Genomic DNA, 20104 nt, shown 5'->3' with positions numbered 1-20104 from the left:
TTAAGTTCTGGTATAACCGAACATTTGATTTTCATGCAATTCGCAAGGATTAAAGCCAGGGAAATACCTTCAGGTATATAAGGCCTGTTCTGTCTAGAGAGAGTGTTCATCCGATTTTATTAATTCTAAGCACAAATATGCACCGTTATAAGAAACACGTTTTTTTTTCAGTCACCCGGAAGTTGGAAAATCTTTATAATAGACTTATTGAACCCTATTCTATCACATTCTTCTATATTCAGACATACTACGGTCAGGGAAGGATTATCTGACACATATTCCTTGGAACCGATCTCTTTGTACAGCTAACTGATACTATATGTATGTATGTCACAACTAAAAAATTAAATCCCCGCCTTTGAAAATCATTCTACAGCTTTGACTCATTTTTGTCGCACACTCTCTCCATCCCTCTCTCTTTGAATAAGTAATAAGTTCTGTTGCTGAAACAATACTTTAGGAAAATAAATTGGATTTTTTCATAAAGTTAAGACCGATAGTATGGAGCTACAAGGCCAAACATATCGAAGATTAACATTCGAAGCGAATTTAAATTCTGAAGAAGGCACATTTTTTTCAAAAATATAATTCAAGAAAGTCGACCTTATTTCTTTTTTCTTAGTCTGAGTTTTTATACGGGGTTCTTAAAGAGCCAAGAGTACCTTTGGTGCTACTGAATACCAGTTACGATTCGACATACTTTTCAGCTCTACTTGGAAATAAATACAGATTCTTGCATAGTTCCTATCGCTTAAGCTCTTAGCTAGAAAAGCTCTGAATAGAATGATAAACTGCAGCCCCTCAACCTTATCAAAACAATACTTTCACCATATTTAACAACAAGTACTAATTTTCTAGCCCTCAGCTACTTAGACTTACCAAAATTGTCACCCACAATTCCATAAAATGCGATAAAGGGTATGAAGTGCAAATGAACATTTTCAACAATTGGCATTAAAATCGAAAATAATTCCCAAAATAAATCAGTTGTGAACTGCTGAACTTTGTGTGTACCTCCTTCGGAGGCCAGGGCAAAGCAGCGACGAACAAAAAGCTCAGCACACGGCGAAACTGTAGTTACTTGTTAAATAAAATGAGGTAAGTGTCTTGATGTCGATTCGCTAACAATTGAATGAGTAGCAATGAGTAGTAAATAACAAGATATTGAAAGCACCACAACAACAATAAAGGAACAATAGTAGATGGAAACAATGTAGACTCCGGCGCGGACCCACAAAGTAGGAAGGAAAAAACTGTAGCTCACAGCAAGAAGAAAAAACGCTCGCGAACAAATGATCAACATCTGAGCACGCGGTTAACGCCCCGACATAACACCCAATTAACCCGATTTTTAACAAGAACTACCAAAATAATAGCAACAAAAACATTGCCAAAGAGTAAACACAAATACAAAGCGACACGAGCAAAGCGACAAACCGACAAACCGACGAACCGACAAACAGATGTGCAAATAGAGAAATATGTAGGCAAACGAAGCGACGACGGACCGACCCAATGATTGAATGTAGAAATAACAACAAAAGCAACAACTATCAAAATCGTAACTAACAACACACGTTTCTTTGATTTGCTCTTTCTCCCCCCTCTCTGGAACAGGAGCAGCAGCAGCAACAGCAACAGCAAGCAGCAGCGACACAGCAAAAACAACATTCGTTGAAATTCATTAGCGTCAATGAAGTCACGACAAGTGTTGCACCATCGCAAATACCGTACGGCAAATTGCAAGGTTTGCATCATCACGACGCGCGGAAGTGGCGCGAATTCTTCGTCGCACTGGAACCCTTTCAACGGCAATGCGCGACGGCGGGCCAGCGGCTAGTGGCCGCCATGAGTGACATACGCTCCGCCGACCTACAGGGTTTACCCACACGTCGCCAATTGTACGCGCAACATCGCGCGCTAAGTCGCGCGCTTATGGATTCTGAATTACATAATTTGCGCAAGCGCGGCGCTTTACAGTTAGCGCGTCTGCAGGAGCTGGCCAAAGCGTTTGCGCTCGTTGCAGCTGCGCCGACTGATGCTGTCGAAAATAGCCATAATCGTAATGGCAACATCAGCGTGGCTAACAGTAGCAACAACAACAATACGCGCTATTGCTATGGCAGCAGCAACAGTGGTGCCGGTGGTGTAGGCAACAGCAATCGCCACAGCAGCAGCAACAAACTATTGTCCACCATTTCATCCATCAGCCATCTCGGTTTTGGTGGCAGTTATAGCTTTGGCATGACACATCAACAACAGCAACAACAATCGTCACAAAGTCGCCCCGCTGCGTCAAAGTACAGCACAATGACGTCATGCGATGCCATCAGCCGGCCAACAGTAGCGGCCAACGCGACGGTAGCTAATAATGCTGTTGCGGCAGATAACTGTAGTGCAACGGGCAACGTGGATGTTGCAATTAGGCTGCATAAAGTGACATTACTATTCAATGAGGTCGATCGCGCGGCCAAGCGGCTGGAGCAGCTCACGGAGCAGCGTCGTGAGCGTTTGCGTGAATTGACGCGTCAGCGAGCGCTGGAGGATGAAATTAACGAGGTAAGTGTGACTGATAAAGTTCGTCTATTTGTTTGCGGGAGAAAGTGTTAGTGAAAAGTTTGTCAACTTTGTTTCTTTTGCGAGAATAACTGACACTTTCTGTGATGTAAGCTAAAAGTTGTATTGAACGATCATAATATAGGGGTTGTGAAAAATTATTATTTTTAATTTGAGGAAAATAATCTTCCATACGTCTGCTTAATACTAAGTCCTCCCAATGTGTTTGAACTGAATAAACTTAACTCAGTTGTGAAAAATATCGTTAATTTTGTATTTCTTACGAAAGTGCATATTTATTCAAAAATATCTAGCTAGATATATTGCACTTGTGTCAACGTTTCCCCAGTCCTCAAAGCACTTAAATAAAGTCATTTGTTTTGATCTTGTTTAGCTTCTCCTTCGATACAGTTTTTATCGTCCATTGGGTCATCTTTTCATGGGCCTCTTCAGCTTTGGGAACAAAAAAGTTACTGATCTGGGGAATACGGTGGCTACGGCACCATTAGTAAGTTGTGTTTGGCCAAATAGTCATGGACAAGCACAAAGGCGTTACCTAAGTGCAAAAGTTAACTTTTGATAATCCCCAAATCCGGGGTTTCTGGCGGATTTAGTCGTGCAAATCGCACACAACTTGACGAGAATATCCTTTATTGACCTTTCAGCCCTCTGGCAAGAACTCGTGATTCACGTTGCTCCTGCAATCGATAATTCTTCTTCTTCTTAATTGGCATAGACACCGCTTACACGATTATAGCCTAGTTAACAACAGCGCGCCAGTCGTTCCTTCTTTTCGCTACGTGGCGCCAATTGTATATTCCAAGCGTAGCCAGGTCCTTCTCCACCTGCTCCTTCCAACGGAGTGGAGTCAATCGATAAATACTGTTAGCAACACCTTGGTTCATGTGGCAGTTTCCATTGGCATGCTTAAGCTTTGGTTTCCACATCATAACCATAAACACATGATTCGTCACCAGTTATGATCCTGTGGAGCAGATCTGGGTCGACGCGAACTTAGTTCAACATCTTATGAGCATTGTCAACGAGACGTGATTTTTGGTCGAAAGTGATTATTTTGGCATAGAAATCGAAGACAAACCAAAAAGCTCAAAAAAAAAAAGTTTTCATAAATTAATTAAATATTCAAAATGGCTGACCTTGTCAGCATAAGTAAGAAATATGAGTACCAACATAATGCAACAAAACTAGCGAAAGTCGAATACACGTAACTCGCGAAAATTCAAAGTTTTCGATACTTTTTGTACAAATCTCGTATATCGAGATCACATCCGAAAGGAAACGTCGGATTTTTATAAATGATCACGGTGACGAGCTGTGTTTATTAAGCCATGTCCGTTTGTCCATCCGTCCGTATATCTTCTCAAAATTTTGCTGGTATTATTATCCAAGGCATCGCCACGATCTCTGAAGATATTCGATGGAACTCAGATCCTTGAATGAAAATGACCACGAGTTTTTTGAAGATTCAGTTGCTATCTCTCATAGAAACGATTCAAATATGTCACTTTCCCTGGTCAAACACCGTGAATAATGGTTTTCATAACATAAATTTTTAAGATTTTTTCTTTCGTATTTTTCTTAAGTTTTTTTTTGAGAATATTAAATTTATAGCCTCTTGGACTCACTGAAAGTAAATCTCTTTAACTTCATCTTTTCATGAGAGCCAACTTTTCTCTTGATAACAAGATAAGTTTCATATCATATCGAAAGCTTTTGAGACTCTAGAAATTAATGCTATTCGAAAAGCAGGTATTTTCGGCTTAACCTCTGAGTTTTACTTCACTGAATTAAATGATATTCGTCCTAAATTTAATACAGTTCGTCCTTTTCATTGAAACTTATTGACAAAGTTTTAAAATCTTCACTTCAAAGGGTTCTAGCGCTTCACTTCACTGAACCTTTTCGGTACAGTTTATTTGAATAGGAATTATGAAGACATCTTTGAGATATTGTTTTCCACAATCGACGGCTTTATCAATTAGTTTAATTCTCCGTCTTAAATTTTCTGTTCGAAGCGCCCTCTGTCGGCAGTGGATCAAGCACAGAGATGTATTTTAGCCGATTATTTCTCAAGGGACAAAAGATTCCACGATTAGTATGACTTTAGTCACAATTTATTTATTTTGAAGTAAATCCGTTTTCCAACAACGCCTCTTTCAATGTACCGTAATCGGATACCGAAGCCAACTTCACAAACAATTCGTACACAATAATATTCAGCAAACATTGTCCAGCTCCAACAATGAGAGTAGGTTAACAACGGCTAAAACCCACAAATGAAATACCAACCGAAATATTATTTGCAATTTAACAAATTTAATAAATGATGTACACCGAAGCACCGAAACACCGAAGCACCAAATAAAAAATTTAAAACCCAATCCGGGGGAAATATGCAATTGTGTGACTGAAAGATATTGCACAAGCCTTTGTAATCTTCACAACAAATATGACATAGTTGCTTGTAATGAGTGCTGTTGTTGGTGTTGTTGTACATTTACACGTAAGCTGAGACACGCTCCTCTTTCTCACCACAAAATCGGCTTTGTCGCCTCTTTTCTTCTTGTCACTTGACACTCTTTGACTTTTCAACTCTTGCCCATTAGTGATTACCTGTGGACATAGCTGGCACTCACACACACACAGACACACACACACTTGCATACACACGAGCAAGCAAACAGCAATAAGCGTTTGTGTATTTCGATTTTGGTTCATCGTTGCAAAACGAAGTGGTAACTGAGCGCCTTGAGCAAATACGCGCTGCACGATTTATCAATTTGTTAGCCGTGAGTTTGCCTGTTCGAAGTCAAAATACGAAAAATAACTGTAATGCAGCTACAACGGTACATGTGTTTGTTTGGTTCGTGCTTGGCTTTGCTCAGGCCTTACAGCTACGATATGATGATTATGAAATTGCATCTTCGATTAATCAAAATTTCGAAGGAGTCTGTACATACACACACACATACTTGCATATATACATACATGAAAACAATACAGCAAATGTATGTAATTTCGCATATTAATGAAGGTGCACATGGGTGTTATGAAAATGTCGCTGCAAGGCGAGTTGAACGACCCGGCCGTTAATAAGCAACCTTACGGTTTTTTAATATTTCACAGTTGTGTGCTAAATATCAGCACTTAGAATGAACTTCAGCCACTTTCTAGCGATTTTATAAAATTTCTACTACTTTTGCTTATCCTCATTCCTTCGCGGAAGTCATTTGATTTTCCTCTTTTCTCGTTTTCGCGCTCAATTTACATTTTCTTGTTTGCAAAAAATGTATCTTCGCATTGAAAAGTGAAAATCTTTGCAATAAATCTGGTAGCAATTAGTAGTGGCAACATTTCAACGCGTCTTCCTCGACGCTTGTAACTATTTATTCACTAATGAATTATCGGCGAATTTCTAATGATTTGCATATTTTGATTTATTCACACTTTCTCAGGCAGACAACTTAATTTTGACTAGTTGTACGGTAGCACAAATGCAGTGAGAACAAAATATTTTCTCTTCGTGCCTTTCAAATATCTTACATATTGGCCGATACGTACGGTATGAAATCATGTGGCAGCTGGAAGATCATAAAATTAGGTATACGAGGCTGGGAGAATATACTAAAGACCCCCTTTTATCTGTTCCTAGCATTAGTCAATATTATCATTCGAAAGAATTTAAAGTCATAACTGAAGTTCTCGGTTTTGGTATCAGGAGGCTTGATTGCTTCAATTTCAACAATTTTTATATAAGAGGCATATTGTCCTTCGAAGGACTATTTGTGCACAGTTTGATTTTGGTATGTCCATTAGTGCTTGTTTTATAGATTGTAATATCAATCATATTATATATATAATATTTCGTCAGAAAGTGGGCGGAGCCAATTAACCACTTATACATAAATTCAACGTTTCTGATATTTTCTGTTCTCTGAGGAAGCTTTCCCGACTTAACTGCACGGGAAATATTTTAAAAAAAAATAAGTCAAGGTCACGCCCATTTTTCGAAAATTGGAAAGCCACTAATAGCTTTCACTATCGAAGTTTAATTGGTTTCACTTTGTTATTCAGATATAGACTACGTTGCGGGCGTGGCATTATTGGATCGAATCTTTAATTCAATATAAAAAAAGGATTTTTTGAAGACGCCGCTTCCGTAAATTTCGACCATTTTTATATATAAAGCCTATTACCTAACTTGATTTCTTAGAATTTCCTATAATATATAATTGACAGTTATATTTGTTCATTTAAAAACATTATATATTTAAACTTAAAAAATTCGAGACAAAAATGCAACATTTTTTCTCCAAGTGCACTGCTGCTGTATGCCTGCAGCGCCGCGTAAGAGCAGTGAATGGTTGCGCATGCGCACTTGTGTGTTATTCTTAACCGCCAAACAGCACTTTCCTTGCGCCTTTCGCGAAGCAGAGCGAAGATAAGGCCAATCGTCGCTAGCCGAAAGCGGAAAACCAAACTTAATCCAAATCAAAGTCGAAAAGGCAGACGCAAGATAAAGACGAAGGCAGACTTAAAGCCGCAATACAAGCAAATGCATGTGCAACATGTTGCACAGTGTCTGTACGCGATGCTAGGCAAGGCCACGACACGGCAACGCACATCAACCGCAGTTGCAATGTGAATTAATAAATAACAGAAAAGCCATTTAAAGGCATTCCGCTTGCTACTGCTACTGTTGTTGTTGCCGTTACTACTCTGCAGAATTACAGTTACCACATACACATGTACACGCGGCATATTTTAAGCCGCAGCGGTGGCCGCTTGCCATTGCCAAGAGGAATTAAATAAAAGTCTTACAAAGCTATCAGCCGCTGCCGTGCTGCAGCGTCGCATGTGCCACGCCGAACTCGAACCCGAACTCGAACCAGTTGCCAGCGCCAAGCGGCAGCCAAGCAATTACTGCTGCGCTCAAAAATATATTAGCTGCAATTATAAGTGTACACAAGTGTCACTGTAAGCGCGCGCGTGTGTGTGTGTGTGCAGCAGCTAATCATGTGCTATCTGCAGCTGTCAGACAACACCATCAGCGGCGGCGGCACCGAAAATGTTGCTCTCTGATTGCCAACATTTGTACAGCATGGAAAATGAAATAAAAATGAAAATCTGTGCCCTGCAACCGCCACTTGCCGCAAAGGAAATGCCGCAACGCCGTCTACTTTGGCTGGCATTAAGCGCCGTCTCCTTCTTAGCCGCGCTTGCAGATAGCGGCGCGCTTCACATACTACTCAACGCTAAGCGCTGTTATGCTTCTCGCAGCGGTTGGCATTTCTTAATTGAATATGGTTTTCATTTAATGCCATGTGGCGGTTGTGATTTATCACGCGCATCCGCTAAATGTCGCATGCATTTGGTGCACTCGCCCGCATGGCAGTCCTCATATGTACAGGCAGAGCCAAGTACTCCCGTCTTCATCAGTGAAATGCGCTGCCTGTTACAGTTGCTACTGCATGTGCCACCTGATGTGGCATGGTTGCTGTGTGCGCTTTTTGCCACAACGTTTACCGCGTCATTTAACCACAAACGCTCAAAGAGACATATATACATTCAGATATACATACTATATATACGTGTGATTTCCATAAAGTGTTTGCGCGCTTGATGTGACAGTTGATTTTATGCTCTGTCGCCTATTTGGTGCCATTTCTCCTCAGTGATTAATTGCATTCGTGCGCCTCTTTGATCACACTTGAGCTTGTAACTAGAAAGCTATTATGGCGTTTACTCAGAAAGCTTTTAAGTGTATACTTTTGGGTGGCGAATTCGCAATATCTTGTTAGAAGAACATGAACCTGTTGCACTTAGCGCAAACGGACTGGCGTGTTGGGCGGTCGACACTCTCTGTTACAACCAATATTATTATAATATGTTATTCAATTTAATCCATTTTTGTGGCGCTCTAATTAGAAAATTTGTTTTTTCACTTCAGGAAAAATTTCTATTGTAAAATTGTAGTCTCATTCTCATGTACATACTTTCTTATTTGAATTTAAATATTATTGCATTTTGAATTGGTGGCACATTTGAGCCATCAGCCATCTTGTAGTACGCATAAGAAGACTAGTGAGCTTCTGCAAATAACATTTACTTAATTTCCCTCGTTTAAATTAAAAAAAATAATCTTCGAATCGTTCTTCGAAAAGATCTCAACAAGGTTAGGTTAAGACGTCGATTCCAATAGGTATAGGAATCTCACTTGGGCAGCTTAGGTATTTGTTTTACCTAAAACCCTATATAATATATCACAAGACCCTTATGAATCAACAAAGCACTCTGAGGCTATCACAAATTGGTTGAGACGGCTAAGTGCAAGTAGTTCAGAAGATCTCTTGCTATCTACTCTAGGCCAAAAGGATATTTAAGTCGCACAGGAGCGGCTCGTCAAACTGTGCCTGCTAAGCTCAAGACACCAATGCAGATCCAATCCACTCCCATTCCGATGTGATCGGTGCAAACGTGCCATTTCTGGCTAACTTATCGGATTTGCAGTCTGATGTGAATGTAGTAACTTGATGCTATTTCTAATAAGGACGGACACTCCTTGATTAGGTTAGAGCACACAGTTAGCGAGCTCTGCTCTAAATCGCCGCTCTACTGTTGGAGTGAATGCTCACCTCCCAAAAAGAGGCGCTACTTCATAGTAGTACGTCTACTGCCTAAAGCCTAAAGTTAAGACTCGATAAAGCCGTGACGAGTAGCCGTTGCGAGACAGAGATCCAAGTTTTTACGAATCAACAAAACCCTTGTAGAACATTCAATCTTTGAACAAAATATAATTACAATATAGTATATCAGTCCGGAAATTTGCAACCATCATGTACAATGATTTAAAGTTTATGAAAGATTTTGATGGATTTTTATAAAAAAAAAAGTTTCAGAGTTCAAAACATGATATTGCGGACAAGGAAAACAAATTCTTTAACATCAATTTAAATTCATTCAAAACCAATGTCGAATTTGTCTTAAGCTCCGAAAACTATTCGCTCGAATTTCGCTTTACGCTATTTAGCGCCCTCTACCTGCAAACATGAAAGCTCATAAGATCGAAAGCTTTCATTGTTCGAACAAACATTGTTCGGTCAAATAAGTTGAAAGCTTTTTTGATGATCCCCAGCGGTGTAACATTCTGACGCTGCGTTTGAAAAAAAACCACTTCGTGAAATTTTAAATTACTTTTTATACGAACGGTTCTCTTCAAAATCCGCAAATTATAAATGAAAAAATAATTATGGGAAATAACATAACAGCAACAACCACGCAAAAGATTAGTAACATTTTGAAGTTGCGCATCTGCTCATCGCAAAAATTGCAGTACTCCCAACAGAGAGCAATTCAGAAATTTTCGGGGAGTTGACGCAACTGTCACACACTCTGATTGCTTCACAGATGACCGTTGATAAGCTGTAAATATAAAAAGCGTACACACACACGCGTAAATGCAATCAGCTGAATTAGCTGTGGCAATAACTACTACAACAACACCATCGTTTGTTGCTGCTCCCATCATATCGGCCAACCAATCACTTAACTCAGCGCCCAACCCACGTAAATGGCTGTGTCCACAAACACTTCCAATGAGCTGAAATTTGAAAATAAATTAGCGGCAGCTAAGAAGAAGCAGCCACTGCATGCCCGTGATGCCGCCGATGCGCGCATGCGTACTGCGATGTGCCGCGCATGCGAGTATTAGCGTGCGCAAGCAATTAGTTGCAAGGGTATGACCTCGGCAGCAGCAACCGCAGCAGCAGCGGCGGCGGTGCACACATGCGGGTGTTTCGGGAGCGACAATTGCCACCGCTGGAGTACAACTTTCGTTCACCTGAGAATGCCAACTGCAGGTACATGCATTCAAACGCTCGTAAATATACATATGTACTCAGCGGGCTGACATTTACGTGTGCGCGCATGCGCAACCACACCGCGGCACGATATAAATTGCTGGCGATAATGAACTAATGTTGCATGCAACGCAACGCATCCTCAACAAAGTATGATGTGTATGAGCCTGTGTGCACGGTGTGAGTGACGCTGCGGCAACAATGGCATGACAGCTATGTACTACCACTACACCGACGCGCCCCCGCCTGCCCACACGCCCCTCCCAATGCATTAGCGCAACGCAGAAATATCCAACCCTGTTGACCTCAACTTTTCAATGTCACCTGTCGGTCAAAAGTGCCTACCGAAATTCCTCTCAGTTCGCGTTGCGAGGTCACATTGCATTTTTCGTGCGTCGCATGTCTAGGCTGCATGAATTAGATAAAATATTAGCTGGCATTTTGCATGCATATTTTCTTGGAAATGTCTTCATTATGAGCTGAAGAGATTGCGCGACCGTTATAATCATGCAACATGCACGTACTACATGTGTATACATTTATATACAAATATACATATGTATATGTACATATATATACGCAATGAGTGTCGGCATGTTGTTGTGTGTGTAAGCATTTTGTATTCCAGTCGCATTATCTCGATTGCTTCAGCTTTGCTTTGCACTGCTTTGACAGCAATCACTTTGTCACAGCTGTAACTTGGCCATTCAGTCATTCAATCATTCGCTCATTCATTTAGTTAATTTGGCGCTTCTGCTTCTGCTTCTGCTTTTGCGAGAACTTGTCCAACCCGTATTTGTGTTACGTTAATTACTTTGTTAGACGCGTTCGAGTTGCTTTTGACGTGACTTCGTGGTTTAGTTATCGTTATTGCTGCTGTTGTTATTGTATTTGCAATGAATTTTCTTCTTTTTTTTTCTTATCTCTCAATTACCGCATTTGTGCAGTTAAATAAGCAATAACGGCGCTTCGAAAGCCGCACAATTACGAAATCACTAAGAAGTTAACGAAGTTTAATAACCGGATGGATGGGATGAAAGAATTGCAAATAATTCCAAGAATAATGCGGCAGTCCCTCACTGGCAATGTTAGATCATTAGGCTACTCTTTTATTTTATTCTATGAATGGGGGAATCTATAGTTTTTTGCTCAAATTTGGTCCGGCCAGAAGGACAAAATTAAGCCTCAGCTTTTCTGATATATCCATATCTTGCGCTGAGATTGTCGCCTCTGTACAAACTCTGAGATTTCGTCTGGAATATATTTAGATGTTAGGATTCTCCTTGCAATAGATGAGTTTAATGCTTTTCCTGATATTATATATTATATATATTTTGTAAGTACTTTCATCACAGAAAACCACTTTAATTCTTTAGCAACCTCTTCTTCAGAGATACGAGTAAGATAGCTACTATCTTGTCTTCAACACAAGTTTTAATTCTTCATTTTAGGAACAGAAAGGCAAATAAAAAGGAAACGGTGAAGTGAAAGCAAGAAAAAACTGAAACGGAGTATATTAGATAAATAAAAATTAAATAAGGAAGTATCTGGGATTTGTACGTTGAAATAAAAAGTCGTTACTTGAGAACTAATTTACACTTCAGAGTGGCTTCATATTATTCCTTGAATCATTACTTATGAAGCATTTCTAAAAAGTCGTGTGAAAATTTCAAGTCGACCGGTTTAGTCTTTTAGGAGAATTTTTCTTTCCTTAACTGAGACAGACTTGACTCTCCTAAACTACTTGCCGGATCAACTTGAAATTCTCGGAAAAAATTATGCTCAAATATATATGCATTCGGTATAAAGGGTAATTCATTTCGAGGTCACAACCTTTTTAAGGAAGAACACAGAAACTTCAAATTTGATGGGGAATGTTTATTATCATTCGAAGAAAGATTATCTCTCTCAAACAAGCGAAAAGATAAAGAGTTGTACACTCACAATGCAATAATCTGAATAACGATGAAAAATATTAATTTTTACTCGAAAACTCTTCAGTCTTTAAATTTGTCTTATATCTTTTGGCTTATATCTTTCTTAAAAATAGTGATAGAACTTAAAGATGCACTTTTCAAGCTTTGTCTAGCGACGTGTCACTCTCACAGTTACCCTATGTTTTGAATGTAACAAATACTTTTATTTCTCCAAATTTTCAAAAATGGTATTTAAAAACTCCAATTCGGACAAAACTTCCTGCAAATTGTGTCAAAAGTGTAAAAAATATAGGGCGAAAATGGGTTTTTTCTATGGCTTTTAATAAGATTTCTTTACTATCAATTTCCTCAAAAACCGTATTGTGAGAATTTTGGAACTTCAGATTTTGCGTGGCTTCTAGTTCCTAAATTGTATATATGTACTTAATATCGAAGATATTTTGTAAAAATTCACTTTTGTTCGAACCACCTCATGAAACTTGGAGGTAGGTAGATTTTTTTTTTTGTTTTTTTTTTTTTTTTGTTAGTAGATAGCCGAAAAAACAGCCCTTGGTCGGATAAAATCCGAGTCAATTCCGGTACGTAGAACCGGCTGTCGTGGGAATTGGTAGATAAAGGGGGGCGGCAGAGCATCCTTGGCCCCGGGCGCTCGAAGATGTAGCTACGCCACTGCTCTCAAATGTTGGCTGCGGCTACGACTCAAATAGTTCATCCGTTGAGTCCAATTTTCGAAGACTTGTTCGAGCATTTCGATTGGTAACTTGCGATAACACGCGAGATGTTTAACTCCAAGGCCTGAAACGGGATTGTCCGGATAGACTCTAAACTTTACAATATCCAATCGGTCGGCCCAAAACCTGAAATTATCTGCGCATCGAAGAGTTTTCATAATAAATCCATTGATTGATGCGATGTGCGGGAATTCTTGTAAAAACCGAATTTTGCCGAGATCACGAGCTTCAATTTCAGCCATCAAATAGTGGGTTATCATGTGCACTTACTCTAACGCACAAAACAGCTTATTGACATAACATATGTTCCCATATTTCTTCACAGGGATCAGGTAAGATTACGAAATAAACCACTCAAAGAGTTTTACTTCTCTTAATAAGCTTTTTTCAAAACCCACTGTTAAACAATGATTTGCCTTGGTTACGGTATATTGTGTGTAACATACTGTGTATATATGTTGATAGTTGTTTTTTCACTACTGGGATTCTTAAGGAGGTATTATTGTCTAGTGGTCCGTTTTTTTAGCGTTTTCTCGAAGTAATTTCGAGGCACGGTGCCGGGTTGACAATCCTTGGCCGGATACAAATCCGGGACCGTTCCGGTTACTTAGACTCGACTGTCGTGGGGACGGGTACCGTCACATTGATTTCTACCCTGATGGCCTTCTAAAAAATAATACAGTGATGGATTCTTAATTGTCATGAATTTCGCTATATCGAGAAGCTGCAAAATGAAAAGGATTTCGAAAAATAAATGTCGATTTTTTCACAAATTTTTTTAAAATTTTACTAATTTCAATATTTCATTTTGTGTTGCCTCATGTGAAGAAGTATGGCAACTGCATCAAAAAAAGATAAGTTTCAGGCAGCGTAACTGTCCGCTTAACCGCTTCAATTGCCACGCCACTAAAACGGCTATAACTTCGCAAAAATTTAGTTTTAAAAAATCTTTTCAGAAGGACACTTTCGAACTTCTAAACTATCGAAATATGCCAAAAACGATTTTGCGTTTAATTTCTGCAATAGAAGACCCTTTTTAAGGTCTCATTTTATTCCATACTAAAATTCTCTAAAAATTATATTAAATCAACGACAGTTCGTATTCACGCAGATTTAATTTCCCTTTTCATTTGTTTTTTTTTTCTTATCTTTTTGCTGGAAATCTGTTGCTCACAACGGCATTTAAAAAGTTTAAATTTCAATTAAAAAGGTATCAACTTTCTTATTAACTTTGATGTGACCGCAAACGTGCGAAAGTAAGCGACAGCGATTGAACACATTCGAACGCACACACTCACACCCAACTGGGCGGCAAATTGCCTGCACAACACGCTGGCCGTTATTATGCGTAATGTCATTGCCAACACATTTCGCCGAAATTCGCGTGTCAAGCGCAAATGAAATAAATATTCAGGCGGAAAGTGAATGAAACTTATTTACTCAACTGGCAGGCGAGCACAAACAACAAGAAACAATAATATTGCCAGACATATTAAATATCCATATTTATATATGTATATGTGATTGCTGCATGTACATTTGTGTGTGTATGTGTGCGCGCAGGCGCTTGCAGCCAAAAATTAACGCTTGCAATTCATCTTTGCCGCAATTAAATAAGCATGCAGCAACAATGCGACAGTTGCTGAAGCGCGTATGGTGCACATACATATTATATGTATATATATGCAACGTGCCACATGTCAGTGTGCTGCCCCTTCATTGGCGCTGTTATTGAGGTTGATATTCATTTAAGAAAAAGCATTCATCCGGCGCGGAAATACGCCACTGACATGCAGCACTTGCCGGCCCAGTTGGTGTCAATCAATCGGTGGCGGCGATGGCGATGATGTTGGTGATGGCGTTGGAAATGGTGGCAAGTTTGTCGCGGTTGTCGGGCATCACCTGCTTGCTGCCGGCTGTTGCTTCATCATTGCTACTTTTTGTGTTTCTCTCGCGTTGTTGTTGCTGCTGTTGTTGCAATTTGTTGCGGTACGTGGATGGTGAACTTTGTTGTAAGATAAAATTGATTTTTAATTATGCAAAAGTGAAAGCAAAGGTTCAAAAGAAATTCAGTTCACTTCCAAAATAATGAAAATAAAAAGACGAAAATAAAATAGAAATTATTCCGTAAAAATTGCAATAAAATTAAAAAGCCACTCAACTTAAACTCAGCTTAAATTGTTGTAAATTGTTGTAAACGTAGTTGACTCACACATCCATTCAAATTAATCACACACCCAGTGACCGCGCGCAAACGCTCCACACTCCGCAGGGGCAACGTGTCGAGAGTGTCGACAAAACAACGGAGTTTAGAGTCATGCCAAAAACAATAACAAAGTGCACACGAACGAAAAAGAAACCGTTGAAAATTTGACACTGGCCATGAACTAGCAACACCCATTGAGGCGTTGAGCAGCCATGCAGCCGGGGCCAACAGGCGAAATGGGTGCGATAAACTTTAGCTGTTCGAAATAGTTTTATCTTTGTGCGAACTCACCGTTTTCGAATGTCAAAATATCAATCAAAAAAGTTGCCGAGCAAAAACAAACAACCATTCGTTTCTCACCAACATACTCACCTCAGCTTGTAAGTGAATCCACCTCTCCGGTATTGCGGCATTGCCGGCGATTAATTCAATTAAAAAAGTGACAGCGACGGCGTTGCTGATGAGTGTTGGTGTTGATTTTGATCTTTGTTGCTGATTAACAAATGACTGGGTGTTGTTGCTCCACCAATCTGAGCGCTGATGTGGCCGGCGTCCGCTTTAGCGTCATATTAGGTTTAACTGCTGCTCAAAGTTAGCAAACCCACTAGTTCGAGTACATACTTGCAGACATATGTGCATATATCAAATAACGGACAGTGTCGGCGCACGAAGGGGCTTTCCGTGCACATTCTGTTTTCATAATACTATTTATGATGCAAAGCAAAATTGGAAAAATATGATAAGATACAAGTTTTTAATGCTAAGAATACGATATTTTCGATTTATAACACATCTATCTATTTAACTTCCGATAAACACCCTTCTGTGTTTATAATTTAAAGAAATATTTCCGTTTTAACTTGAATTTCAAAAGTTTTTTTGAATTTTCGAACAGTTAAAAATCTCGATACAACAAAATATCAATTATAAATATATCGATATATCAATATATCGATCATAAATATATCGATATATTAAAATATCGCTGGCGTAGGCATTATATCATAATGTTCGCTGTACTGTTATTTATTACAACTATCGTTGCAATAATTATCGATATATCACGCTTTTCTTATGGTTAACTTTTATCGAAAATCTTTCTTGCAATCAACTGAATTTCAAAAAACTAACATTTCATGAGCAAAGAATTAATCATTAAAATATCTTGCCAAATACTTCAAAGTGCCTAAAGCGCCTCAAAACCTCCAAGCGCACGCACCTGCCAGCAGTTGATATCAGCGCGGTTGCAGCAACTTGTTGCTCAACATTTATCGCCAGCTACAAATGACATACAAATGCTTGCACAAACAAATGCACTTATATAACGGTAAGTTCATGTGTTTGTAAATCTTTGCTTGGGCTTTGATTGCCGCGCAACCTCGCCGCCGCCTGCAACTAGCTAAAAGCAAATAAATGTTGAAATATTTTTAGTGTATCCCGCCAGCAGCGATGAGCAATGAATAGTTGAATCTAAGCTGTTGCTGCTGTTGTTGTTTTTGATTGCTATAAGCACTGGATGCGCAATATTAATGCTGCATTTGTTGGCTGGCCGCCTGCCTGCCTGCCAGCCCGGCGGTTCCAGTTAGCGCATATGTGTGTGTGTGTGTAATACAGATTTGAGCACGGGTATTTGGCTATCGCTCGATATGATTTCATATCGCGTTGTTCATCTTGCAGCTACACATTTGGCGGCCCACTCGTGTATATAAATAAATTGCTGTACTAACACTTGCTAATACGCATATGTGTGTAAATGTGTTGGCATGTGGCATTTGTTGCATGCTTTTTAAAAACTTGAACTTGCCCAGATGCCAAAACTTTTAGTGCATTCACTTTTAATGCGATTTTCATGTGCATAATATGGTAATTTATCGGTCGGTTTTGTATAAACGCTAATAAATATTCATTTTGAGATTATATGCCAATGTGTGTTTGTTGCAATTGAAAATTCAGTGCGTAATGGCTATAAAAGCTTTAATTCAAACCATATTAATTTAATAATATTTTTATCCTTCAACTGAATGATGACAGTTTGATGGGTTTAGATTAATTTATATTAATAGTTGTGGATTTCGCTGTGACCTATGATTAATTGTGCCCTCTCCTGCCATCACAACACTACATTTAACGTAGTTGATTCAAAGAAAGCTGCCAAGTTAATGCATGTGAAATGCTCTCTCAACGGTTTTATTGTCCCCATAGCCGAACTCCATCTTGCGATTGTGGGGCCAGCAAGGAGCAGGTGTTCTGGTGTCTCTGCAGCATGGTCACAGAACCGCCAAAGGCCTGTAGAACAATATCACAAACGGTACAGATTACACCGTAGCCTGCGGTGACCTGTTTAAAATTCTACCAGCTTTCTTAATTTGTCCCCGGGGAGCACATTTTATACTTGATGAAGAATTGTTTGTCAGTAGAGATTCCTACAAGCCCTTCCTTCCTATCGTAATATGTGGGGATTACAGGAAAGAACGACTTCGGTCATAATAGCTTGTTTCCCACAACTTCCTCTAACTATATTTTGGCCTTAATTTTGCGAAAGTGGAACCGTTCAGAAGATGCTAAACGCTTCAATCTCGGCTTTTTGCAGACAGCCACAACACTTGGTGACCAAAAGATTTCGTAGCGTAACCTCTTGAACCTCTGCATTTTGGTCAATACGAACCTAACTTAGACTCAGTAGCTTTAGGGACCTCTTCTAATCGTATATGCGCAGTTGCAGGTGATCACCGAGCTCACGCAAAATATAACCTTTTAGTATTAAACCACAGGATAGGATAATTCGGGCTCATTACATTCGGATGGCAATAACGAAGTGTGCCGTTATACGCCCACCAGCTTTACAGGTTCCAACGACTCCTCTGTTGTCAGACACCTGCAGGGTTTGTCCGGAAAGTAATAAGACTGATTTTCTTTCGCCGCAAATTCAGAGTGTGCGCGCACCGACTGCATTCGGTAGAGGCGTTCCTAGCTAACAAAAGAGCGGCTGGTCAGTTGTCTCCGAGCACCTGGAAAGTCAGGACAAAGATTTTCGCGCGAGCAGAGGTAGGCGATTAAATTCTGTGTGAAACTCGGTAAATATGCCACAGAGACGTTTGTTTTGATCAAGCAGGCTTACCCAGATGTTGCCTTAGTAAGAAGCGGCGTGTTTCGGGGGCACCAGGCTTTTTTGCAGGGCCTGGGAGAGGTTGCTGATTAAGGAGCAAAGTGAAAACGATGTTCATTGTCTTTTTTGACATCAAAGGCGTCCACCACGAATTTGTTTCTCCTCAACGCCAGATTTTACGCGGAAGTCCTGAAGAGACTAACCAAGGACGACATCCCAACGCTTCCGCAGTCGCCCAGCTGCTAACTTCTAATACTGCTCTGCATCAAAAAACTTTCAGTTGACAGTTTTGCGAATGCTATTAGCGAGTTTTACAATATGTCACTTAGAGATCACAGCTAAAGTGACGTCACAAAGAATCACTATCTATCTCAACACGGTGTCTACGCAAGTAGAGAAGAAGAAGAGTCAAATATGAACAACAAACCATTTGTAGTTTTGCTATGCAATTCCCTCCATCTTCCACCACTGGGTTTCAGCGAACTTACAACAGCAACCGTTATCAAAGTGACAACCACAACTTTCGCATCGCTCGAAGCATCACAAATTCTGAATAATTTTACAAATTAGGCATATGAAGCCAAAAAAATTACATTGTCGGTACAAAGTCATACGCGTTCGCGGGTATAATATCACTCATAAATTAGCGCAACCGTCGTGACGCCGATCACTATCGCCGCTGCGCCACGGCAAAAGCGGAGAGCGCAAAAAGAATGCCTCAAAGCCGACTAATGAGCTTAAATTGTTGCGGCGAAAAGTTAATTTTACTGATGTCCCAAAAATGAAGTTCGCAATTACATGCGTACATAATCACAAACACACGCACACCCATACATATTTATGTGTGTAAGTTTGTAAATGAGTATGATAAAAATAAATGATTCACTGTCGCGGAGTCGCACATGCAAATTGACTCACTGGTTACAGTTATGAATGCAAAACCAAAAGTGTGTCAACTCTTGTTTGGTCACAAGTTCAACACCACACCACACACACACATACACATACATATGCAAGAATACCTGCTGGCCGCAATGGCGGTATTTAATAATGAAGAGACACGGAGTCGAAGGCGGTGGCCCTTAGAATTTTTATATTCTCTGCTACAAGAGTATGTGGCTGGGTGTGTGCTGCCCAGCGCGACGTGTGAAAGACACGGCAATATTTATCGCCTGCGCTGGCCCGTTTTGTTGACTTGCATAACACGGCCACAAGAATGCACATCATAAATTACGGCAGGCGGCAGTCGGCAGTCGGCGAGGTTGCATGCAACATCTGAACTGTGGCTGCCATACAGCTCATAACTGTATGTTGTTATTGCGACAGCTACTCCTCCCCACGCTACACTTTGACAAACGGCCAAGAAGACAAAGCGCCGCATGCCGCATGCCTCACGCCAACGTGCCACCACTGACGCGGCTGTTGCACATCGCTGCCCAGTTGGTTGGCGTGGCCGTTTCGGCGCTTCTTCATTCACCGCCACAAGAACATACATAAATATATCAGTATGTGCGGGTAAATATTGGTAATTCGGTCAGATGTTGGCTGTAAAGTGGCCCAGAGAGCATCCTAGCTTCGTGGTTCTTTTTTGTTTTGCAGAAAATTAAAGTGTTCGAGTCGACACGCATTCTTGTGCTGCCGCTGCCTGCTTGCAACAGAGTCTGTGGCACTTGTAAACTGGCACTTTA

At 40.1% G+C, this 20104-nt stretch overlaps 1 protein-coding gene across 7 annotated transcripts in view; it reads left to right on the top strand.

Moving 5' to 3' along the window:
- Positions 1–20104, top strand: part of LOC120779145 — a 185721-nt gene that overhangs the window by 129389 nt on the left and 36228 nt on the right. For all 7 annotated transcript variants that reach the window (XM_040111358.1, XM_040111353.1, XM_040111357.1 and 4 more), the window contains one exon: positions 1618–2559. In XM_040111358.1, coding sequence (XP_039967292.1) covers positions 1618–2559 — 942 coding nt within the window. The remainder of the gene's footprint in view (positions 1–1617; positions 2560–20104) is intronic.

This window comes from Bactrocera tryoni, chromosome 5 (genome assembly GCF_016617805.1).
Source record: "Bactrocera tryoni isolate S06 chromosome 5, CSIRO_BtryS06_freeze2, whole genome shotgun sequence".
Lineage (NCBI taxonomy): Eukaryota > Metazoa > Arthropoda > Insecta > Diptera > Tephritidae > Bactrocera > Bactrocera tryoni.
The sequence above is the reverse complement of the archived record's forward strand: the minus strand, read 5'-3'. Positions and strand labels throughout refer to the sequence as shown.